At 40.8% G+C, this 26,305-nt stretch overlaps 1 protein-coding gene across 3 annotated transcripts in view; it reads left to right on the forward strand.

Annotated features, from left to right (window-relative positions):
- Window positions 1-26,305, forward strand: part of DPP10 (dipeptidyl peptidase like 10) — a 1,372,039-nt gene that overhangs the window by 1,245,678 nt on the left and 100,056 nt on the right. For all 3 annotated transcript variants that reach the window (XM_081095341.1, XM_081095339.1, XM_081095340.1), the window contains exon 8: window positions 26,146-26,266. In XM_081095341.1, coding sequence (XP_080951467.1) covers window positions 26,146-26,266 — 121 coding nt within the window. The remainder of the gene's footprint in view (window positions 1-26,145; window positions 26,267-26,305) is intronic.

A 26,305-nucleotide genomic window follows, 5' to 3' on the forward strand; every position in this document is an offset into this window, starting at 1 on the left:
AAAATTTATTTGCAAGGATGTGGTATGGCATTTGGTCTGGATGTTTGGCTTGTTATATCAGAGAATCTAAAGATAAACAAAATAAGGGAGATGCTGGGATAGAAGGAAGCTGGCTTGCTTGGCCTGGAGCACTATGCTGGCTCTGTATTTAGTGGGAATGTAAATTGAGAGCCACTCTGAATTCTTATGCATCTCAAATGCAATTTAAGATTCTCCAGCAGCTGTATGTACAATGGATTTACTTCAGTGCCTGGAGACTCAGTGGGATGTTGTCCACTGATGTGACTCTCCCACTAAGAAAGATTTGAAACAAACACATTACACTCGAGTGTGTGAAAAGCAAAGCTGTGTAGTTTGTAAGTGGTGTGTATAAGAATTGTTTTGTGGAGTAAAATTAAACATGGTTATGTGAAGAGGCCCAAATTATAAGAAGGATCAGTTAACTTCCCATGTATGATTTGAAAGGAATTAGGAAATGGTCAATCCAAGGGGAAATTAATAAATAACTGACAAGTGAAGCAGGCTGGGGAATAAGGCCTCTGTTAGGTATCACGTGTTTTGAGTAGGCATACACTTCAGGTAAGGATGATGAGTAAATATCAATCTGTTGCTTTGGGAGATCCTTACCCCTGTTTTTAAGGAAAATATGAAAATCTTGCTCTAAATTTATCACAGATTTTCAGTTAATCCTTAATATTTTATTTCTTCAGGATGTGTTTTGTTATTGCTACTGAACTTTGCTGACATAGAGTGACCCACATCTTAGAAAAGTTTATGCAAATCAAAAACTGTGAAACTAATTGATCCTTAAAGATGAAAATAATGAACCATACACCAGTTCATTTTTATTTAAAAAAATAGGACCTATTTTAAAATATATTTTTTAAAAGCTTTCCTTAGAACATTTGGTCTGCAAGATGTTTTGATTTAAAAAATGGAATGCACTATAATATCATGGATCTCAATGATTCACAATGAAACTAGTAAAAGCTTTGAAGAATCCCAAATTTTAAAAAAAATATATGAAAGAAACTGTCTAATTGTGTTTATCTCAATGCTTCTTAGTTGTCTTATCCTAGACCAAGGGCGAGAATCTCCTTCTGTAAAGGGCCAGATAGTAAATATTTTTGGTTTTGCAGGACAAGATGCCAAATTGAGGGAATTATGTAGGCACCTAAATAAAATGATAGTAAACAAATTGCCACAACATTTTGTTGAGGTAATTCAAAATGAAGTAATAATTAAGTGCAGTGTTTTGTAATACATGTCTACTGATGTGAAGAATGAAATTATTATGTGGGAAACTTTTTACTTAATTGAGATTCCAGTAAGTTTCTTCTAATCAAAATGATTATAAATCTGGTCTGTAAAAAGCATTCTTAGCTTGTGGGCCACACAAAAACAGGGCAGTCTGGGTGTTGCTCATGACCATAATTGGTTGATCCTGCCCTAGATGGTGGAAATTTTTTTTTTTTCATATAATGCCACCTATAAGAATTAGTGTTTTATAATATCACTTTCCTAAATTGAAGAGCAGAGAATGATAAAGCTGGCTGGCATGAACCTTATATGAAAAGGATTTTTAACAATGAGGTGGAAAGATACGTTCTAAAGGAACAATAGGGAGCAATGAACATTGTGGTGTATGAGTTATAAGCTGTGAAATGTGGGGCTCGGGGTGCAGATTTTTCTTCCCGTGGGTTCTTGTCCTCATGAAATTTGAAGCATAAACTCGTGGACAAAAAGGCTTCTTTAATAAAAAAATGTAGATGTTTATTGGAAGCAGATACAAACTCCATCTGGGCAATGGTGTCCCCAAAGGAGACCCCATGGGGAGGGGCCCCCCAATGGGAAAAGCCTGCTCTCTCTCACTAATGGGAAAAATAAAAAAAATCCTTGCCTCATGCCCCTTTGTCTCCAGCTTGTATATGCTGCAGTTCTTTGTTTGAATCTGACCTTTTTTAATTAGTCCCTTTCCTTTGGGACCCCCTACCCCCGTTTTCCTCGTTGGTCATTCTGCTACATGGTATTAGTTTCAAAGCTCAAAGCCCACGTGGTGCCCCCATTTTCTCTCCCCCTTATCTTGCTGGTTGGAGTCACTTTTGATTTATCTTATTTTTTTAATTTTTTTTTCCCCAGTTACGCTGGCAAAGAAAGCCTTATAGCTCTCCCAGCTACTAGAGTCAGGGCTACTTTTGGTCTAACTTATGGTCACTTTAATTGCTCAGGCCAGAGATATCCCTGTCTGTCCTTGGTTTATGGCTGTTTTAATTGCTCAGGACGGAAATATTTCTATCTGCCTGTGGCATTTCTCTATCCTCTGTACAAGTGCGATAAGCATTTTGGTGTCTTCAAGTCTCCACCTATGCATTCCTCTCCCATGGGCCCTCCTTATCTCTAAGGCTCCCTAAACCTGACTATTTTGTCCCTAAAACTCCTTTCAGCTGAAGTCACTAGTAAGAGCTACTGGGTCATGATGTCCTTTAAGGAGACCAGGCTTCAGTTGTGACAAAGAGGGGGAAGGAATCTTCAGAGAAGATGCAGAGTAGGGGGAATCTGGTTGGTTTGGAGTGCCAGTTTTCAACTGCAGTGAAAAAGTATGAGAGGTTGCGTTAATAAAGGTCAGGGAGGATTCTCATAGGGAGGATAGCATGCTGGAGCAATAATTGTTAGTGGCAATAGTTACCATCTTGGGGTGACAGACACAAACAGAAATGAGTGACAAGAGAGATTTAGTTGGTAAAATCTGTGTGAGGAAGGCAATCACTAAGCCCGGGGCAAGGATACTTAACTGCAATGATGATGGAACCCATAGGAAGCTTGATAGTCCTCAGTGGTAGGATAAATTCTATTACAAGTCATCCTCTTGCACCCTGCCTGGTAGCTCAGTTGGTTAGAACATCATCCCCATGCATGATCCCCCATCAGGGCACATAAAAGAATCAGCCAATGAATGCATAATAAGTGGAACAACAAGTCAATGTTTCTCTGTCTCTTTAATAAATAAAAAAAGACAAGAAAAAAAAGACATTCTATTTTTTGAACTGTGTGATGAAGGATTCTGGACAGCAGACTTGCAGTCTATGTAGCCTAAATAATTTTTTTTTAGCCTAAATAATTTTGAGAAAATAAATACAGGATGTATTATTTCAACTGTCATTCTCCTCCCCTTTGCATTTCTGCTCCTTCTCTTTCTAATTACTTTTAAATTCCCAGAAAACTATTTTCAAAAAGACTGTTCTGAAAGTTAGTTCAAATCAGGCCATCATCTCTTTTTATCCTTTATTCCATTCTCCACTTATACACCTAGAAATGTATATGCACTGTGACATCCTCCCAGAATCACTCTGCTCTTTTGCTTCTTAATCATTTATGTCTCTTCAAGAGTTATAATACCAAATCATCCGTGGAAACTGAACTTGAACTTTCCCCAGAATCGTCCTATCTGTCACATCTGTTTTTCTATTTCTATTAGTTTGTATTGTCTGTTTTAACATTAAAGTATTATATGCATCAAACTTGGAAACACACCACCAGCTACAAAAGGCTAATGTGAAAAGCGGTCAGTCATAACAGAAGGTATATTATATGTTTGTTGTATTAATACCTGTAGAATCAGAAAATCCACATAGGAAAGGTGTTTGGTGATTCAGTTTGAGATATCATTTGCTTTAGCTGTTCATATTGAGGTATCATTGAAATCATTGAGATCCCATTTCACTTTTTGCTTCTCAACTAGAGCAGAGTGTCTGAAAAATAATTGTTCCGATTAATTCAAAATGAAATGAAAAATTCTAGGTTCATGATTAATTTTTAAGGCACTTTATTCATCTTTGTGTCTTTACAAATGGATTAATATTATTCCAGTCGTTTTTTAGATGGAGCTGCATTTCAGAATCATCATTCAAACCAGTAAAAGACATTATTCAGAAAGTATCTCCTTATCTTCATATGTTTCCCTCATATTTCTCCAGTTCTCCAATAATTCTTTGATATCTATAGTCTGGTCGCTCTCACTTTCTTACATACATCTCTTTAACTTGTCGTTTTTCTTCCATTTTTATTTGCATACATGTGTTTTCATCATCTGATCTTCTAACTCTGCCTTTTCTCACTTATCTTACTCTGGTTGAAATATTGTTTTAGCTTTTTGTGCTTAGCAACATCTACCAGAACTTAGAGGCTCAGCTAGTATGTCATGTCTCATCTGAAGCTTTTTCTGAGCCTTTTACTCCTTAATCAGATTCAGACTATCTCATGTCTTTCATTCACATTCTAATGATTTTGTGCACCTCTATACTGTGGGAATGCCATCTTTTGTAAATTAATGAGCCTTTTCTTTATCTTTCTTATTTTAAACTGTGAATACATCAACAAGGGCTAAGACTTAGACAATGTTGTCTCATAGACATGGTGCATATTAGGAATGTAGTAGAATTGTAAAGGAATTAATTAGCTTATAATTACCATGTGCCCATGTCTATCGCCATAACTTGTTATATTGTTTTCATTTTTAAACTTTCTTCATTAAGAAACTTAAAAATATTCTCCCCAGTAGTAAATATATCTTTGCACATTTGCTTGCTTGTTTATTTATTTATTTTTAATTGTCAACCACACTTTACAGTTGACATTAGGGCTCATTCTTGCTGCACATTCTATGGGTTTTGATACATGTATAATGACATGTTCCCACTTTTAGAAGGTCATACAAGATTCTTTTTTAAATATATTTTTATTGATTTCAGAGAGGAAGGGAGAGGGATAGAGAGAGAGAAACATCAATGATGAGAGAGAATCATTGACTGGCTGCTTCCTGCACGCCCCCTACTAGGGGGATCGAGCCCACAACCCCGGCATGTGCCCTTTGCCTGAATCAAAACTGGGACCCTTCAGTCCGCAGATTGATGCTCTATCCACTGAGCCAAACCAGCTAAGGCCATACAGGATTCTTTCATTGCTAAAAATCCTCTGTGCTCTGCTTACTCATCCTTCCCTCCCTACTACATCCCTGACAACCACTGATCCTTTTACTGTCTCCCTAGTTTTGCATTTTACAGAATGCCACATAGTTGGAATCACACAGTTGCAGCCACTTCAGATTGGCTTTCACTTTGTATTTGCATTGTTTCCTCCATGTCTTTTCATGCGTTGATAGCTCAGTTCTATTTAGTGCTGAACAATATTGCACTGTCTGGATGTACCACAGTTTATTTATCTATTCACCTACTGAAGGACATCTTGGCCGCATCTAAGTTTTGGCAATCCTATATAATAAAGAACTAATATGCTAATTAGACTGAATAGTAGAATGACCATCTGGATGACCTTCTGGATGAAGCCGGGTCTGTGAGGGCTGGCTGAGGCAGTGAGGGGCTGCGAGGGCCAAGCCCCTTGCATGAATTTCATGCATCAGGCCTCCAGTTATAAATAAAGCTGTTATAAACATCCATGAGCAGGGTTTTGTGTAGAGAAAGTTTTTATTTCATTTGGGTAAACACCAAGGAGTGCAATTGCTAGATCATATGCTAGGAATATGTTTATTTTTGTAAGAAACAACCAAGCTGCCTTCCAAAGTGGCTGCACCATTTCGCACTTCCACCAGCAAAGACTGAGAGTTCCTGTTCCTCCACACACTCACTAGCATTTGGTGTTATCAGTGTTCTGGATTTTGGACATAGGATGTTGAGAATCTGTTCATAAGCTTATTTGCCACCTGCATGTCTTCTTTGCTGAGCTACCTGTTCATATCTTTTGCCCATTTTTAATCAGGTTGTTCATTTTGGAATTGTTAAGTTTTTAAAGTTTTTGTATATAATAGTGTGGTGAAGAACTAGGGTGGGTCAAGGTCTGGGAGGAGGTGGGGCAAAGGACAGGAATGAGGGACATCTGTAATACTGTCAACAATAATAAATGCATGTATAAAGAGCCAGGGTCCTTAACAACCAAGCACCAGAAGTCAGTGCTGGGTTGCTGTGGTAACCCAGCACTGACTGCAGCCAGTGCTGGTGCAGGGACCCAGTACTGACTGTGGAGGAGGCTGCAGATCAGGCCCAGAAAGAGGCCTGCAGAGAGAGAGGCAGGGTCTGATCCACAGCCTCTGTGGCAGCTGTTGTTCAGCTGTTGCCTCTCTCTTTCTCTCCAGGCTTTCCCAGCAGCCACACCTCTATTTTTCTCTAGGCCTCTACCAGGCTGCTATTCAGCCCTGCCTCTTTAATCAGTCCCAGAGATAGGCCTGGAGATGCTGACTGGCATAGAAACTGACCAATCAGAACCTAATCTGGGTGAACTGCAAAGGCAGAATCTAAGGTGGGGGCTGAGGAGGGGTTTTAAGGGCAACAGCTGTTTGGTGTAAGGTGTAAGAAAGCGGTTCAATTTTTTAATGACTGGTTTGGCAGTATAGTGCATATGGCTGGCTAGCAGCTCAGATATAGGGATTATGTGTTTTTGTCTGCCAAGAGCATCTCCTCCTGCTGAAAAAGGCTTTTCCCCCATTTAAGCAGTCCTATCCTATATAATCTATCTATAGTAATAAAAGGGTAATATGCTAATTAGACCGGGTCAACCAGCCATCTTCCGGACGTCCGACTTCCTTCTGGACAGTCATGGTGGTGGGAACCGAGGCAGAGGCTGTTAGGGGCGAACAGGCCAGCAGGGGAGGGCAGTTGGGGGTGTGATCAGGCTAGCAGGGGAGGGTTGTTAAGGGTGAGATCAGGCCAGCAGGGGAGGACAATTAGGGGTGATGCGGCAGGCATAGGCATTTAGGGGTGATCAGACTAGCAGGGGAGGGCAGTTAGGGGTGAGATCAGGCCGGCAGGGGATGGCTGTTGGGAACGACCAGGGCATTGGGGGAGGAAAGTTGGGGGTGAGATCAGGCTGGCAGAGGAGGGCAGTTGGGGCCAATCGGGTTGGCAGGGGAACAGTTAGGCGTCAATCAGGCTGGCAGGGGATTGCTTAGGGGGTGATCAGGCTGGCAGGCAGAAGCGGTTAGAGGCAATCAAGCAGGCAGGCAAGGATTGGGCCTAAACCGGCAATTGGACATGCCCTGAGGGGTCCCAGATTGGAGAGGGTGCAGGCTGGGGTGAGGGACACACTCCCCCAATGCATGAATTTCGTGCACCGGGCCTCTAGTATAACCTATCTAATAAAAGAGAAACATGATAATTAGCCGTACGTCCGCTAACCTTCCCATTGGCTAATCAGGATGATAAGCAAATTAACTGCCAGCCAAGATGGCGGCCGGCAGCCAGGCAGCTTGAAGCTAACATGAGGCTTGCTTGCTTCAGTGACGGAGGACTCCGACATTCCCCGCCTGCCTTGCCGGCCTCTGAGCTTGCAGTTTGAAACATTTTTACAAATATAGAAGCTAAACAAAACCGCAAAAACCTGCTTTCAGCCTCCGGGATCTCAGAGCTGGAGTGGAAACAGTGTTTTGATTATAGAACCCAAACAAACCAGATACCTGCTTTCAGCAGCAGAGGCCTCAGAGCTGGAGCCAGAGCTAAACCTGGCCCAGAATAAAAAGGAAAAAGAATAAAAGGAGCAGTTGGGAGCTTCAGTCAACCACCGCCTGAAAACAGCCCTCAGCCCCTCACCCAGACTGGCCAGGCACCCCAGTGGGTACCCCAACCTGAAGGGTGTGTGACCAGCTGCAAACAGCCATCATCCCCTAACCCAGGCTGGCCTGGCACCCCCACCCTGATCCATGACACCCTTCAGGGCAAACCAGCCAGCCCCCACCCATGCACCAGGCCTCTATCCTATATAGTAAAAGGGTAATATGCCTCCCAGCACCGGGATCAGCGGAGTCGAGAGGCCTCCCAGCACGAGGATCAGCGTGACAGGGGGCAGTGCCCAAACCCCCTGATCACCCTGCGGCTCTGTGTGTGAAGGGGGTGGGCCACAACCTCCCTATCTGCCCTGCTCTGTTCCTGACAGGGGAAGGCACCCCAACCCCCTAATCAGCCCTGCTCTGTGCCTGATAGGGGAGAGCTCCCCAACCCCCTGATTGCCCTGCCGCTCTGTGTGTGACAGGGTGTGGTGCCCCAACCCCCTGATTGGCCCTGCTCTGTGTGTGACAGGGTGCAGCGCCCCAACCCCCCCTCCCCCCACGGGCCCTGCTCTGTGTGTGACGAGGTAGAGCCATAACCTCCCCATCGGCCCTGCCCTGAGTGTGAGAGTGGCAGGGCCTCAACCCCCTAAGCCTGCTCTGTGTGTGATGGGGGGAGCTCCTCAACACCCTGATCGGCCTTGCTCTGTGCATGAAAGTGGGGAGCTCCCCAACCCCCTGATCAGCCCTGCTCTGTCCGTGACAAGGGGGAGCTCCCCAACCCTCTGATGGGCTCTGCTCTGTGCATGACAGGGGGAAGCGCCCCAACCCCCTGATCGACCCTGCGCTGTGCGTGACAGGGTACGGAGCCCCAACCCCCCTGATGGGCCCTGCTCTGTGCGTGACAGGGGGTGGCACTGCAACCTCCCCATTGACCCTGCCTTGAGTGTGACAGGGGCAGTGCCCTGATCCCCCAATTAGCCCTACCATGAGCGTGACTGAGGGTGGCATCGCAACCTCCCAATCCGCCCTGCTCTGTGCATGACAGCGGGCGGCGCCCCAACTCCCCAATCAGCCCTGCTCTGAGCCCGACCAGGGGAAGGCACCTAGGGATTGGGCCTGCCCTCTGCCACCCGGGAGCAGGCCTAAGCCAGCAGGTCGTTATCTCCCGAGGGGTCCCAGACTGCCAGAGGGCACAGGCCGGGCTGAGGGACCCCCTCTTCCCTCCTGAGTGCACAAATTTTTGTGCACCAGGCCTCTAGTATATATATAAAATGTAAAACCATAAAAATGGCTAGAAAATAATAGTAGAAAACCTAAGTGACCTTCAGTATGGTAATACCTTCTTAGCTACAACACTAAAGACACAATCTGTGAAAGAAATAATTTATAAGCCATACTTTATTAAAATAAAAAACGTCTATTCTCTGAAAGAATATCAAGAGAATGAGAAGACAAAACATAGACTGGAGAAAATATTTGCAAAAGAAACATCTGATAAATACTGTTATACATGTATCTTTAAATATTATGAAGTGTATAATATCATCCGACATTAGCATTTGAAAATAGTGTTATTTCCCCAGAAAGTCTATATAACCGTTTTGTCCATAGTAGATTTTTCTGTTTAGTGTATCAATGCATCTCCAAGGTAGAATTAAATCAAATATATACAGATAAAGAAAACCACACACTTGTGTATGTGATTACAAGTGGATGAGGTTTACTAAGGCAGAAGTTGCCTTAAATAATAATCTTACATAATGAAAGGCTAATATGCAAATCGATCAAACCACGTAATGACTGGTCACTATGACGTGCACTGACCACCAGTAGGCAGTTGCTCAATGCAGGAGCTGCCCCCTGGTGGTCAGTGTGCTCCCACAGGGGGAATGCCACTCAGCCAGAAGCCCGGCTCACGGCTGGCTAGTGCAGCAGCAGTGGCGGGAGCCTCTCCTGCCTCTGCGACAACACTAAGGATGTCCGACTGATGGCTTAGGCTGGCTCCCCAACGCCGTCAGTTGGACATACCCCAAGGGCTCCTGGACTGAAAGAGGGTGCAGGCTAGGCTGAGGGACACCCCCCCCCGAGTGCACAAATTTTGTGCACCAGGCCTCTAGTTAATACATAAGTCCTAAATTGTATACTTTGCTAAAAATTTTAGCCTAAAAAGATTAGCCTTTATTATCTTTTGTTTTATTAATTAATAATTTATTCATTTATTTTTATGAACTTACTGGAGTAACATAGATGTCAGGTATACAATTCTACAGTACATCATCTGTATATTGTTTCTTTACCAATCAAGTCAATTCTCCTTACAATACCATTTATTCTCCCTTTACCTTTTTCTACCTCTCCCCACCTCCTCCTCTGGCAATCACCATACTGTTGTCTATGTCTAGGAGTCTTTTCTTTTCTTTCTTTTTTTTTTTTTTCATTGCTTTATCCCTTTATCCTTCTCACCCAGCCCCAACTAATTTCCCTCTGACAGCTGTCAGTCTGTTCTCGGTATACATGATTCTGTCCCCAATTTGTTAGTTTATTTTGCTCAGCTCATTTAAGTGAGATCACATGGTACTTATCTTTTCCTGACTGGCTTATTCCACTTAGCATAATACTCTCTAGATCCATCCAAGCTGTCACAAAAGATGAGATTTCCTTCTTTTTTATAGATGAGTAGTATCCCATTGTGTATTAGTAAATGTACCACAGCTTTTTTATCACTCATCTGCTGGTGGGCAGTTGGGCTGCTTCCAAATATTGGCTATTGTAAATAACACTTCAATGAACACAGGAGTTCATATATTCTTTTGAATTAGTATTTTGAGTTTGTTTGTATATATTCTCAGAAGTGGAATCACTGGATCACAGGCTGGTCCATTTTTAATATTTGAGATAACTCCATACTGCTTTCTACAGTGGCTGCACCAACAGTGCACAAGAGTTCCATTTCTCCACATCGTCATTGACACTTGTTGGCTGTTGATTTATTGATGATCACTTTTCTGACAAGAATGAGGTGATATCTCATTGTGGTTTTGATTTACATTTCTCTGATGATTAGTGATGATGAGCATATTTTAATATGTCTCTTGGCCATTGATATAACCTCATTGGAGAAGTGTCTATTCAGGTCCTTTGCCCATTTCTTAATTGTTTGTTGTTTAGGTGTTGAGTTTTTTTAAGTTCCTTATAAATTTTGTATATTACGCTTTTATCGCATGTGTTGGCGAATATGTTCTCCCATTAAGTGGGTTGTCTTTTCATTTTGTTGAGGGTTTCCTTTGCTGTGCAAAAAAACTTTTTAGTTTGATGTAGTCCCATGTGTGTATTTTTTTCTTTTTACCCGCCCCCTGCTCAAAGCAATATATCTGATAAAATATTGCTACAAAAAAATATCTGAGATTTTACTGCCTATCTTTACATCTAGGGTTTTATGGTTTTTGACTCTAACATTTAAGTTTTTAATACATTTTGAGTTTATTCATGTGTATGATGTAAGAATGTGGTCTAGTTTCATTTTTTTTTGCATGCATCTGTCTAGTTTTCTCAACATCAGTAATGAATAGACTATACCCCATTGTATGTTTTTACATCCAAATTCAAATATCCAATCTAATAAAAGAGAAACATGGTAATTAGCATACGACCGCTACCCTTCCCATTGGCTAATCAGCGAGATATGCAAATTAACTGCCAGCCAAGATGGCGGCCGGCAGCCAGGCAGCTTAAAGCTAACATGAGGCTTGCTTGCTTCAGTGCCGGAGGACTCCAACATTCCCCGCCTGCCTTGCCGGCCTCTGAGCTTGCAGTTTAAGAAACATTATAACATATAGAGAAGCTAAACAAAACCCCAGAAACCTGCTTTCAGCCGGCCAGGATCTCAGAGCTGGAGTTATACATTGTTTCAATTATAGAACCGAAACAAACCAGATACCTGCTTTCAGCAGCAGAGGCCTCAGAGCTGGAGCCAGAGCTAAACCTGGCCCAGAATAAAAAGGAAAAAAGAAAAAAAGGAGCAGTTGGGAGCTTCAGTCACCTGCCAGCCTGAAAACAGCCCTCAGCCCCTCACCCAGACTGGCCAGGCACCCCAGTGGGGACCCCCACCCTGAAGGGTGTGTGACCAGCTGCAAACAGCCATCATCCCCTCACCCAGGCTGGCCTGGGACCCCAGTGGGGACCCCCACCCTGAACCAGGACACCCTTCAGGGCAAACCAGCCAGCCCCACCCATGCACCAGGCCTCTATCCTATATAGTAAAAGGGTAATATGCCTCCCATCACCGGGATCAGCAGAGCTGAGAGGCCTCCCGGCACTGGGATCATCGTGACAAGGTGCGGCGCCTCAACCCCCTGATCGGCCCTGCTCTGTGGGTGATAGAGGGCGGAGCCCCAACCCTCTGACCTGCCCTGCCCTGAGTGTGACAGGGGGCGGTGCCCCAACTCCCCTATCAGCCCTACTCTGTGAGTGACAGGGGGGAGCTCCTCAACACCCTGATCGGCCCTGCTCTGTGCATGACAGGGTATGGGGCCCCAACCCCCCTGACAGGCTCTGCTCTGTGCGTGACAGGGGGCAACGCTCCAACCCCCTGATTGGCCCTGCTCTGTGCATGACAGGGGGTGGTGCCACAACCTCCCCATCGACCCTACCTTGAGTGTGACAGGGGGCGGCGCCCCAACCCCCCAATTGGCCCTACCCTGAGCGTGACTGAAGGTGGCATCGCAACCTCCCGATCCATCCTGCTCTGTGCATGACAGGGGGAGGTGCCCCAACTCCCCAATCAGCCCTGCTCTGAGCCCGACCAGGGATTGGGCCTGCCCTCTGCCACCCGGGAGCAGGCCTAAGCCAGCAGATCGTTATCTCCCGAGGGGTCCCAGACTGTGAGAGGGCACAGGCTGGGCTGAGGGACCCCCTCTTCCCCCCCGAGTGCACAAATTTTTGTGCACCCGACCTCTAATATATATATATATATATATATATATATATATATGCCAAGCAACTGGAACAACTGGAATGCTTGGAATGACCAGTATGACCAGTCCCTATGATGCACACTGGGGCTAGCCAACCAACCTGATTGGGGGCAAGGCTGGCTGGCCAACCTCCCGCAGCCCATTCCCCTGGCTGGCCTGGCCCCTGATTATCCTCCCCACCCTGATCGGGGGCAGGACTGGCTGGCCAACCTCTCGAGGTCCCTCCCCCCAGCCAGCCCGGCCCCTATCACCCAATTGGGGCAGGCCAGCTGGACCCCATCCATGCACAAATTCGTGCACTGGTCCTCTAGTTGTCTATAAAGTTATGGGTTTATTTCTGGGTTTTCTATTCTGTTTCATTGATCCATATGTCTGTTTTTCTGCCAGTATCATTCTGTTTTGATTACTGTGGCTTTAGTGTGTAGTTTGATATAAGGTAGCATGATTCCTCCAACTTTGTTCTTCTTTCTCAAAATTGATGTGGCTATTTGGGGTCCTTTTGTGGTTCCATATAAATTTTTGGAATATGCCTTCTAGTTCTGTGAAATACAGTATTGGTATCTTGATAGGAATTGTGTTGAATCTGTAAATTGCTTTGGGGAGTATGGACATTTTGATGATGTAAATTCTTCCTATCCATGGGCCTTTTATATGCTTCCATTTACTTGTATCTCATTCAATTTCTTCAGTGTCTTATAATTTTCTGAGTTCAGGCCCTTTACTTCCTTGGTTAAATTTATTCCTAGGTATCTTATTTTATATATACATATTTAAATATATTTTTATTGATTTCAGAGAGTAAGGGAGAGGGAGAGAGAGATAGAAACATTAATGAAGAGAGAAATCATTGATTAGCTGCCTCCTGCACACCCCTAACTGGGAATTGAGCCCGCAACCCAGCATCGCCCTGATTGGGAATCGAACTGTGACCTCCTGATTCATAGGTTGACACTCAACTATGGAGCTATGTCAGCTAGGCTATTTTTTATATGTTTGAAGCAACGTGAATGTGACTGTTTTCTTAGTTTTCCTTTCTGATATTTCATTATTGGTGTATAAAACTGCAACTGATTTCTGGGTATTTATATTGTGTCCTACTCCTTTAGTGAATTCATTTATCAGTTCTAATAATTTGTTGTTGTTGTTGTTGTTTTTGTTTGTTTGTTGTTGTTTTTTTTGTGTGTGTGTGTGTGTGTGTGTGTGTGTTTAATGGAATCTTTAGGGTTCTGTATATACAAACAGTTCTATTTATTCCTTTCTAATTTGAATGCTTTTATTTTCTTCTTGTCTAATTGCTATGGCTAAGACTTCCAGTACTCTGTTGAATAAGAGTGGTGAAAGAAGACACCTGTTCCTTTTTGCCAATCTTAAGGGAAACCCTTGTAGTTTTTGCCCATCCTATATAATAAAAGCATAGTATGCAAATTGTCCTCTCGACTGGGAGTTCATCTGGGAGTTCGACTAGGGAGCAGGGACAGCCAGAGGAAAGGAGGGAGGCCCTGGCCGACAGCGTCTAGGGACCCTACAAATGCACAGATTTTGTGCACTGAGCCTCTAGTTGGGTATAATGTTGGCTGGGCATTTGTCATAAATGGGTGCTAGATTTTATCAAATGCTCTTTCTTCATATATTGATATGATCATGATTTTATCCTTTATTTTGTTTATATGGTGTACCATGTTTACTGATTTGTGGATATTGTACCACCCTAGCATCCCAGGAATTAATCTCACTTGATTGTAGTATATGACCTTTTTAACATATTGCTGCATCTGGTTTGTTAATATTATGTTTAGGATTTTAGCATTTATGTTCATCAGTAGTATTGGCCTATGCATTTTTCTTTCATTGTTGTGTCTTTATCTGTTTTTTGAATTAGAATAATGCTAGCCTCTTAAAATTAGCTTGGGAGTCTTTCCTCCTCCTGAATTTTTTTGGAATAGTTTGAGAAGCATAGGTGTTAGTTCTTTGAATGTTTGGGAAAATTCACCTGTGAAGATATCTGGTCCAGGACGTTTATTTGTTAGGAGTTTTTTAAATTACTGTTTCAATTTCACTACTTGCAATCTGTCTATTCAGATTCATTCATTCTTCCTGATTCAGTTATAGAAGATTGTATGGTTCTAGGAATATATCCATTTCATCCAGATTGGTCAATTTGTTGGCATATAGTTGTTCATAATATTTTCTTAAAATTCTTCTTCTTTCTTTGGTGTCAGTTGTTACTTCTCTCATTTCTGATTTTATTTATTTTAGTCCTCTCTTTTTTATTGATGAGTCTGGTTAAAGGTTTGTCAATCTTGCTTACTTTCCAAAGAACCATCTCTTGGTTTCATTGATCTTTTGTATTGTAATTTTAGACTCTATTTCATTCATTTTTGTTCTGATCTTTATTATTTCCTTTCTTCTATTCACTTTGGGCTTTGCTGCTCTTTTCCTAGCTCTTGTAATTATAAAGTTAGATTCTTTATTTGAAATTTTTTTTTTCTTGAGGTAGGTCTGTAATGCTAGGAATTTACCTCTTAGGACTGTTTTCACTGTGTCCCATTGATTTTAGGTTATTGCGCTCTTATTTTCATTCATTTCAAGATATCTCTTGATTTCTTCCTTGATCTCATTGTTAAATTGTTCATTCATTCAACCTCTTATGACCTAAAATGTTTCTGTCATGAAATAAGTGGTCAATATTATGTCAACTTCCTTATAGGTAACTAATAGCTTTTCTTTTGCTGCTTTCAAGATTACCTCTTTGTCTTTAACCTTTGCCATTTTAAGTTGGGCAAAAAGGAGTCCAGAGTGTGAGTCTATTGCTTTCTCCAAGGCTGATGCCACACAGAGTGGAATGCCCCACTGTACAAATTGTTTTGGTATGGGCCTCAATGGGTTCATCTTATTTGGGACTCTCTGCACTTCCTGGACTTGTGTGTCATTTTCCTTCACAGTTTAAGGAACTTTTCCATCATTTTCTTCAAATAAGTTCTCAATCCTTTTCTCTCTCTCTTCTCCTCTGTTACCTTAATGATATGGATTTTGTTAGGCGTCATGTTGTCCCAAAGGTCCCTTAAATTATCCTCATTCTTTTTAAATCTATTTTTTTTTTCTTCTCTGATTGGGTGTGTTTATTTTTTTTCTAACCTGTCTTTCAAATTGCTTATTTAATCCTCTGCTTCATCCTATTATCTTTTTACTCCTTCAATGTATTATTGATGTTAGATATGGTATTCTTTCTTTCTGACAGGCCATTTTTTTATAGATTCTATTTTCTTTTTCATGCTTTTGTAGTTCTAATTTCCTTGAGCATCCTTATAGCCATTACTTTGAACTCTATATATGATAAATTTCTTGCCTCCATTTTATTTAGCTCTTTTTCTGGAGAATTCTGTTCATTCATTTTCAGCCTATTTCTTTATCTTTCTATTTTGAATACCTCTTTGTGTCTATCTCTATGTATTAGATAGATCTGCTATGACTCCCAGACTTCATGGAGTGGCTTTACATAGTAGTGTCCTATGGGACCCAGTTTCACAGCCTCCTTGATCACCTGGGCCAGGTGCACTAAGCATGTTCCTTGTGTGGGTAATATGGGCCCTTTCACTGTAATTTATTATTGATTGCTATTTGTCCATTCTTGTGTGGCAATGACCCTCAGGCTGGCTGACTGTGAGGCATCTCCAACCACAGCATGCAAGCTGCTGTGCAGGTGCTGACCACGTGAAGTGGAATTTGCCTCAGCAGGGCTTAGTGCCTAATGTGATCTCTTTCTGGACATGATGTTTGTGAATCATATTGGATATTGCTCTGATCTTGCCTGAAGATAGTCTCTGGGTATGTTGGTTCTAGACCTCTTCGCAGGGACTCTGGTGCAGGTCAATGTCAAATGCTGTTTGTTTCCGGCCCTTGGCAACCTGTTGGAGCTCCAAGTAATCCACAGTTTGTGGCTGTCTCACCTGAACTTGGATGCATGCAGGAAGGACCAAGATGCGCACCATGGCCAGATTTTGCCCTCACTGGTATAGGCGGCAGTTCAGCAACAGTCCCCAGGCACTCAGACAAGATCACCTCTGCCTGCTTCTGCCTGTGAGGCTCAGTCACTTGAAGAGCCCCTGGCAGAGTTGGGATAAGGGGCTAGATCTCTTGTGAAATCGAGGGGCTGTTCAGGCTTCAGGGAAGGTGATGGTGTAGTTCCCAACTCAGAGCCACAAAACTCAAATCTGTCCCATATTTTGCACTTATCTGAGTAGGGAGGAGCCCCTAAGGGTCAGGCAAGTGGGGCTACTGGAGCTTGGAAGGAGGGTCTGCTGGGAGCAGGCGGGTGATTCTATCTGATATCTCATGACGGGGAAGCACCAGTCAGTTTCACAGGGAAATAAAGGCATGGCCTCCATCGCAAGGCAAGACAACTCAATCACTGATACCCTCTGAGTCTGTCTAGATCTCTATACACTGACCCAGGCTGCTGACTTTTCAAGCAGGGACTAAGCTATGCAGAGTTGGGCAAAAAGGAGTCCAGAGGGTGGGTCTATTGCTTTCTCCAAGGCTGATGCCACACAGAGTGGAATGTCCCACTGTACAAAGATGTTGTCTGCCTTATCAGAGAATGACTCAGCACAGGGATTCTGGTAGTGTCCTCCCCCTACCCCCCGCCCCCCACCCCCCTGCCGGGAGCCGGTCCATGCTTGCTGTTTCAAGGGACCTGGCATGTATGGCATACTGTTCTTAATATGTTTGCTCACCTTCTTGGCACTATGTGTTTTAACCAAGGTCTCTGAGAAAGGTTGTTTCCCCAGGCAGGGATTTTCCCCTGAAGTTAGGGAGGGAATAAAACCTCTTAACTAAGTGCCAGGCGGGTAATTAATCACTTTAACTATGAACAATCATGCTTAAGCTACATAATCTTTACTCCCTGGAATGGAGATAAGAGATGCCCTAACCTTTGGAATAGAGATTGATAGGATTGAATCAACTGGATTAAATACAGATGTAACAAGACAGCAAGAGACAGAGAGAGAGACAGAACCTTGGCACAGAACCTACACAGAACGTTCTCTAGAGACAGAAGAACTTCGCTGGAGAGAACATGGCAAAAGATCCTGGACAGAAACTGGCCTCAGAACCTAGAGACAGAACCTAGCGAGAGAACATGGCAAAAGATCCTGGACTGAACCTGACTACAGAAATTGGCAAGAGAACCTGACTAGAACCTGGTGACTGAACCTGGCTGGAGAACCTGGACAGAACCTGGCTGGAGAACCTAGCGAGGGAACATGGCTACAGAACCTGGCTGGAGAACCTGGAGAACCTGGCTGGAGAACCTAGCAAGAGACCATGGACACAGAACCTGGCTGGAGATCCTAAACAGAACTTCGCTGGAAATCCAGACCAGAACTTGGCTGGAGATCCTGGCTAGGCTGCTGATCAACTGAACGCTGTCTCCGTGTCATTCCTTCTTCGCCGACTCCGTCCACACCTTTGGGGACCCCTGGAGCCGCTGGGGTTGGACCCCAGCACCCCCCCAGCCAGAAACACCAGAATCTCCTCAGGTGACTCTATTCCACCCTTCCCTCCCTCCACCAGACCCCACGATGTATGGCTGCAAACACAATTTTGTGCATTAACCCTTTAAGAAGGTGCATGTGTCTCCAGTAAGTTCCATGTCTCCCTGGCAGACAAACCCCGCTGTTAATCACAGCCAGATATTACGTGGACACCTCTTCCTGGGTCCTGTGCTTTAGGCTGGGCATCCCAGCTTGGGGTTCAGACCACATTCTTCTCAGGGGGGACCCCTGCAGCTGAACCTCAGCCACTGCCCATGGGAGCGGGACCGGCCTTTTTTGTGTCTCTGCCTTACCTATCAGTCTCCATATGGCTTCTTCTGTAAATCACTGGTTGTAAGACTCGCCTTCAGTCAGTCTTCAATTGGTTATTCAGGTTGATTGTTCTTTAACTTTAGTTGTAATTCCAGTTTGGTCCTGGCAGGAGGTGAGTGCCCCTTCCATCTGCTCTGCCACCATGTTGAAGCTGGTTCCACCGTCAGCATTTTTCAGTTAGGCACAGACCCTTTGATAAGCATGTGATAATTTCTTCCAGTTTCCCTCAGCCCTCCTTTATGCAATCACTTTAAAGGTTTTCTCCATTTAAAATAAATGGAGCTATAATACAAATTTAAAAACAAATTGTTTTAACATCAGAGACTAAATTGCATACACACCATGCTTATTCTTTATGGAACGATGGATAATAGAATAATTCTTTAATTGGGCAATATTAGAGTCAAAGCACTGACAGAAAGACTTAGATTTGCCATTTTATTAGACATAATACAAGTGAGGAGAATGAAGAGGGGGGGGGGGTTGTGGGGAGCAGTGAATAATCTATGGCCAACACCAAACATGAAATTGTAAGAATCAGAAATTACTCTTTTTGTTGTCGTTGTTGTTAATGCTCACCTGAGGATAAAGGTTATTAAAGCAGGTGGTGTTACAGCTACCCATACTCACAAGTAGGGTTTAATTTTACCCCATTTGTAGCAGACAGATTACTGAAGCACAAAGGATAGCCACTTCTGAAGAATTTCACAGGGTTGGGGGTGGGAAGATAACACGGATATATTTCAAGTATTTTTTTTATTCTAGATTCCAAGTTATGCTTGTATTTAAATGATTATTATTCTCAGTTCATCATCGTTTTAATTAAATTTAGTTCAGGAGAACATTAACTAGAATAAATAAATGAATTCTTGACACAGACATTTCATTACTAAGTCCAGATTTCTATGGTTATTTTAATGATATCCAGTATTTTTGGAAGATGTAGTAAAATGTGTTTGGATGTTTCTGCATTACAGACAAAAAACAAACAAACAAAAATGCCTATATTTCTTCATTTGTGGCCAAGGATGCCTTGAAATTGCATGAAGTGGAATTGAGAGTCTAGAGCTGTGGGGAAAATGTGTATGGAGGACAGCCAAGGCTGGTTCCACCTTCTGCATTTTCCAATTTGTTTTCCTATCAGCATGCCTATAAACTAGAAAGCATTAGGCACAGACTCTTTGATAAGCCTATGATCATTTCTTCCAATGTCCCCAACCCTCTTTTATGAAATCTCTTTAAAATTTTTCACAATTAAAATAAAAGGCGTTATAATACAAATATAAAAACAAATTTTTTTAACATCAGAAACTAAAGTGCATACACACCATGCTTTATGCTAATCCTTGGATGGATGAGAGGGAGGACAGCTGGCTGGAAAAAAGAGAGGTTAACCGAGTTCGCTCCCAACATAAATAACAGTGAAGGACTTTCTTACCTATGAGGGTTTGAAGGTTAAACTGTTGCATACTACCTAGCAAGTAAGATTCCTGGAACTAAGTCAGAGAATTGGCTTAGGTTAATTTCAGGAGGATATGCATTTATTAAAAAGATTTCTGAAAGTTTTCAGAATGAATGAGAAGGTTGAAACTCCAGAACTGGAAAACCAGCAGGCATTGGTGGACACAGGACGGTCGTTCTGCTGTTTGGTCTAATTAGCATATTAGTTCTTTATTATATAGGATTGAGCATATATGTACAGGTACATAGATGATATTCATAACCTGGATTTTGGTTTCTTTAATCCTGTAGACCACCATGAGAGTGTTAATACCACCACTTTACAAATGAGGACAATAAGTGTCAGAGAGGTTAGGTAAGCTCATTGCCCAATTGTAAAAAGAGCACTGCCAGGGTTAGGTTCCATGTCTTTCTGATGGAAATCCCATTTTTCTACATTTTTGCTTTTATTTTTATTTTTCATCTCAAGTTCTACTGCTATGACACATATTATGTGGTAACATTTTACCCTAAATTAATGTTCTCATATATTGATTTTATTGTTCTTTACCTGCACATCGACAGTGATTTGTATGTGTCTGCATTAGAAATCTCATTCGATTGTAAGGCTTTGACTTTATATACCCCGGGCTTATCACAGTGCCGAGCATATAAAGGATGACAGTTACATATTCACTTTATGATGGAGGACTATAAGAAAAGAAATAAGGCAAGAAAATGGAGTGATAAAGGAAAAATGAAAGAAAAGAAAGTGGAGTGAAGGAGGAAAGGGATTCATTTTGAAACATACATATGTACATACATATTTTAATGATATAAAAATGTGATGATTCTATGAATCCCAGCTTACTACTTGAGGCCCATAAATATTTGTACTATTATTTTTAATTATCAAGATGATCTATTTATCATAAGATCTTCTTTTATTCTAAAGGAGATTTATGGATTGATGAAGCCAAGAGAGTCTGCTGTTACACTTCATTGATTGGAGTTGGTCTTCAGTTATCTCTTTGCTAACTTTTATCTGTTATCCATTTTTCTCCAGAAATTAAAGTATGGATAATAGGGCTTTGGAACTGAAAAGTGACTTACATAATTATGAATTTAAGACAAAGGGTTATATTTCACTTCTTTGAAAATGCATAATGTTCTGTAAAGGTATTAAGAACTCTTTGAAAGGGCTTCCTGATATGAATAATTGCAAATGTCAAAGGATGGGAGTTCTCTGATAGTGATTCTATCTCCAGAATGTCAGGTGCTGGTGCAAAGGTGACATGAATGATTTGAATGAGTTGTTCTATATCTCAGTGATGATCCTGCAGGTAAATGAAAGCAGTGCTCAGTAACCCACAGAGATTTATTCAAAGTCAAAATGTCAGAGGTAATCAAACTATTTAGCTTGTGTTCATAGCTTTACTTTGCATTATATAAATGGACACTTAGAATTGATTACATGCTGTTAAATTAAGGAAACATAATTTTTGTAAAGTTGGATGATACACTATGGCTTTTAGTAATATACTGATAGTCATTAGGGTGATAAAATTGAAATAAGGAATAAATGGGATAATGTTTTGAAAGTATTTTGAAAAATGCCAGACAATTGGTAATGTTCACTAAAAAAGGTATACTTTTCGTTTCCTTTGCCATAAACATGTATTGAGATACGGCACATGTTTACGGTGTAAAATTATATAAACTACTCATGAAGTGAAAAGCGTAAGTCAAGAATATGTAAAATGTGAATTGTGGTTTGTGTTCAGATGGTGAGGACTTCTCTAATTGGGATGCTACAAAATAGGAATATAATGAAAATAATAGGACATAGGTTGGGGCTAATATACCATAGATAATCTCAAATGCCAGATTAAGGAGTTTGTATCATATGTTTTTAGGGGATAGGTAGCCACTAAATGCTTTAAACAAAGGCCAAAGCCGGTTTGGCTCAGCGGATAGAGCGTCGGCCTGCAGACTGAAAGGTCCCAGGTCCAATTCCGGTCAAGGGCATGTACCTGGGTTGCAGGCACTTCCCCAGTGGGGGATGTGCAGGAGGCAGCTGATCGATGTTTCTCTCTCATAGATGTTTCTAACTCTCTATCTCTCTCCCTTCCTCTCTGTAAAAAATCAATAAAATATATTAAAAAAAATGTTTTAAATGCTCTAAACAAAGGGAAGGGCTAAGAAACATTTCGACTAACCACATTGAAAACTATTAATATAGCAGACTATATACGATACTGTCTAGTATCTATATAGTATAGTATAGTATAGTATTGCAAAGTAAATAGAAGATCTGAATTAAAGAAATTGTGAAAAATAAAAATAAGTGTTTAAATATGAGAAGAATTTAAAAGGCAGACTCATTAGAGCCTATATAGGAAATGATGTACACAATACTATACTATACTATACTATACTATACTATACTATACTATACTATACTATACTATACTACTAGAGGCCTGATGCATGAAATCCATGCAAGAGTAGGCTTTCCTTTCTCTGGCTGCCTGCACCTGCTTCCCTCTGGCACCCGGGATATATCTTGGGATATATTCCTAGAAGTGGGATCACTGGGTCAAATGGGAGTTTCATTTTTAGTTTTTTGAGGAAACTCTATACTGTTCACAGTGGCTGCTATATTAATTGCTCAGGCCAGAAATGCCTCCATCCTTCTGGACACCCCCACCCCCACCCCCACTCTTCCTATCTGCCTAATTAAGCTAACTAGTTAATCCTTATCACCATCAACATAGGAAAGCATGCCTTTCACCATATCCCTGCCAGAATGAGTTATCTGGGAAAGTCATTATAATTTTTCCCCCAGAAAACAAGTTACAGTAGAAGGCAACCCAAAGACTATCTGAACTCCACTGTAACTTTACAGATTCTCTTACATCATTACAATGCTTGGGGATTTTTTTAATCAGTTTTCTAATGTAAAATTATCATGATAAATCACTTAAATCAGTAAGGGTAGAATAGCTTTTCAGTAATATTTCAGTTAAAAGAGATTCAATATTCAGTTATATTTTTGTTTTATTTTGCTGTTTTTTTGTTTTCTTTTAAGCTGGCAAAAAGTTTGGGAGAGTCTGCTGTGTGTATCAGGTATTATCTCCTTTTGAATCGGTCACAGTAGACTAGTTTACACTGTGGTCACTCAGTCTCAAACTCTTAATGACCTTTAACACCAATGGTTCATTTCTAGCTAAAGCCCATTACCAATTGGCTAGGGGTAGGGAAAGAATTTGATCCACGCCTATTTTCCACCATTGAAGCATTGCTGGTGGTTGTGGCAGGGGGCAGAAAAGACAGAAAATTGAAAACCCACTTTGAAAAAAATCCTACCCTGCAATAACTGTATGTCCGATCACTTGGTAATTAGCAATATTGACTAACACATTTATTAGAATGATTTCTTGAAACTCTTATTACATATTTCTCAACTTGTCATGATTCAGCACATAGTATTCCCCTAATTGTGACTTTACCAGTTTGTAATTATTTTGTAAGTGTATTAAAATAATTAATGTTGAAAAACTGGGTAGTTGGGTTGCTCTATAGATTGAAGAGTTAAATGGTTTCTATTTGTTATACTGCTCAGGTGGCTCACTGAAAGAATTGATTAATGACATCAAAATATTATGACAGCTTAATCAGCAACATTAGGATAAATGACATTAGTGTTTGTCATATTTTCAATGTGATTGAAAACTAGCTGCAGCCTTTGATGATTGCCATTTAGTACCAGTTTAAATTCATCAGTGTGTCCACCTCGAACTTGAAAATAGTTGCAGCTCTTGTATTGCTAAGGTAGTGCTTAGAGTTTGTGATTGTTATTTGAAACTATATAATTCTTGGAAATACCTTGACGATTGAAAGGGGTTGGGAAATTATGAACGTACATTTTCATGAAGGCAGCGAGTAATTTTTGCCCACAGAAAAATGAGCTTTTGGACAATCTCTGGTATTGCAGCTTTGAGTGAATGACATTAAAATTCTGATTCCGTATTGCTGGATCTTTTACATTGAAGCAGATGTCAGTTTCTTATGGATCCTGAATATCATCCACTCTGTTCTTCAACTATAAATGTAACCACTGGTCAATGGTTTTGGATAATTTATCCAAATTTATCCATCTGATGAAATCATGGAGGTTTTTATTAATATTTGACTTAGAGGTTTTTTTGTTTGTTTTTGTTTTTACCTTCAGAAAGCAGAGGATTTGGAACAATTTTACTTTGAGTTAAGTCACTCCTACTCCTAATAATAATAGCCACTTCGCTTGAGCAGCCTGGGTATGGATGATCTGAATTGTCATTACTCACAAACCCTAATCAGAAGGTTCAGATCCAAAGAGGAGATTCCCTCTAAGTCAGGAGGACTTTGTGTGACTATTTCATATATTGTTTGTAAGTTTTACAAAAGATGTGGAACTTAAGCTTTAGATGGCTGGATAAAGTTAATATTTTTCCTGTCATGAGGGACTGTGAGCGTCATTAAAATTAACTTCCATCCAGTTTTATGACACCTGAGAAATAGGTCTTAAACTTTTGCCAAAGTGTGACACATATGCTTTCAATGATAAGCTTATTTCTATATTCTATTATCACTTGAAAACTTCCTAAATGAAGCAAAAGCAGTAAATATTATTTGCTAATAACTCTCCTCTTCCTTCTTTTCCTGCTGGTACTGTTCCACTACTACTCCTAATAAATTTTCACATCGGCACCACGTGTAGCACTGGTCAATAGTTTGGGATAATTTATACCTTGCCTGAAGCTGTAGAGATTTTGTTTTGATTTAGAGTTTGGAATCTTCATAAAGCTCAGGATTTTAAACCAAATTATCTTGAGTGTGGTCAGCCTTGCTTCTAGTAATAGACACATGTGCTATAGGTTCTATATTCATCATCTCATTTATTCCTACAACAGATATCTAGAAATTAGACATAAATATTATTAAAAGAGAGGACTAAGATTTTAGAAAGCTACAGAAAAGTATCCAAGTCACTGAGATTTTAAATTTAGGCTGCCCTATTATAAAGCCCATACTTTTAAATACCCTGTTGTATATTTCTTTCTTCTCCCTTGCCAAATTCTTTTTATTCTATTAACATTCTCACCTGTAATATAAATGTCAGGTAGTGGTGGAATGATTAATTAAATACTCTAACTGTTAAATGCTTGCAAAATCCTCAAAATCAAAACAGAATATCAACAAAATATTCTGGATGTTAACATTGCTTTCATCACCGTGCATACCAAGATTATAAATCTAGGTCCTCATAATTAATCAGATAATTATTTCAGAAGCTATGATGTTGCTGTATTAGCTCTTGTGTAATGATCCTATGGCATGCTGGAACACGTGGGCACTAGGCCAGCTTTCACATTCTTAGTAGAATATTCAATCAAAATAGCAATTTGGCTCATGGTGGACAGTATTCTATTCCCTTCAATATGTGGATGAAACATGGTTCTATGAAGGTTATATTATCACATCGGCCAGCAGTTTGAAATGCTTATCACTAAAAATATTTTAAAGTGGTTATAAATAATTTTACCCTGATGTTGCTATTATTTTGTTGATATTATTTGTAGTTGACATTATTGGGGCTGTTCTTGTTGATATTATTTTGGAAGACTCTCCGATGTTTTTAAATAAAAAAATCTTTCCTAAATCTCAGGCACAAGGTTATTATTACTGCTATGCTATTTGGGAAAGAATTGCCAGAAGAGAGTGGGGCATAGTGAAGTGTGTTGACTTAACAATTTCAAGGAATTCTATCTTCCTTTCCTTTTATCAGCAGATCTGTATATGGAGCTAGATAGAAATCAGAGAGATTCTGTAAATATTATTTCACTGACCACAAAAAGTAAAACGAAAGACGCCAACTTGAAGTCTTTCAAACAGTCAGTTGGCTGTTACTAAAATGGTATCTGGTATAGTTTTCAGTCTCTTGAGGATGCAAAATATTATCTCAAATCCAAACCAATTTTAAAGTAAGAGAAAGAGATTATTAAGTAGATGAAAAGTTGTGGTTGAAAATATGGGTTTAAAACTTTAAATAGTGAGGATCGTGTTATTTCTAGATGATAGTTTGATATTGATATGATAGGGAAATAAAAAACTATTAATAATTAAAAGCAATACAAAAATATGCATTCAATAAAGACAAATTGAAAACTGACAAATAAACCCTTAGCTTTCAGCTATTGTTCTATAATACGAAAGCTTTAAAAAAGGTTTCCTAATATGTTGGGTTTGTTTTACATGTTTCCTGATCCAGATTTATATCTTTGAGAATAATATCTACTATCAACCTGATATAAAGAGCAGTTCATTGCGACTGACATCTTCTGGAAAAGAAGGAATTATTTTTAATGGGATTGCTGACTGGTTGTATGAAGGTGAGTTGAATAGATTTAGTTTCACAAGAACGCAAATGA

This window comes from Myotis nattereri (genome assembly GCF_964212035.1).
Source record: "Myotis nattereri genome assembly, chromosome: 7".
Taxonomy (NCBI): Eukaryota; Metazoa; Chordata; class Mammalia; order Chiroptera; family Vespertilionidae; genus Myotis; species Myotis nattereri.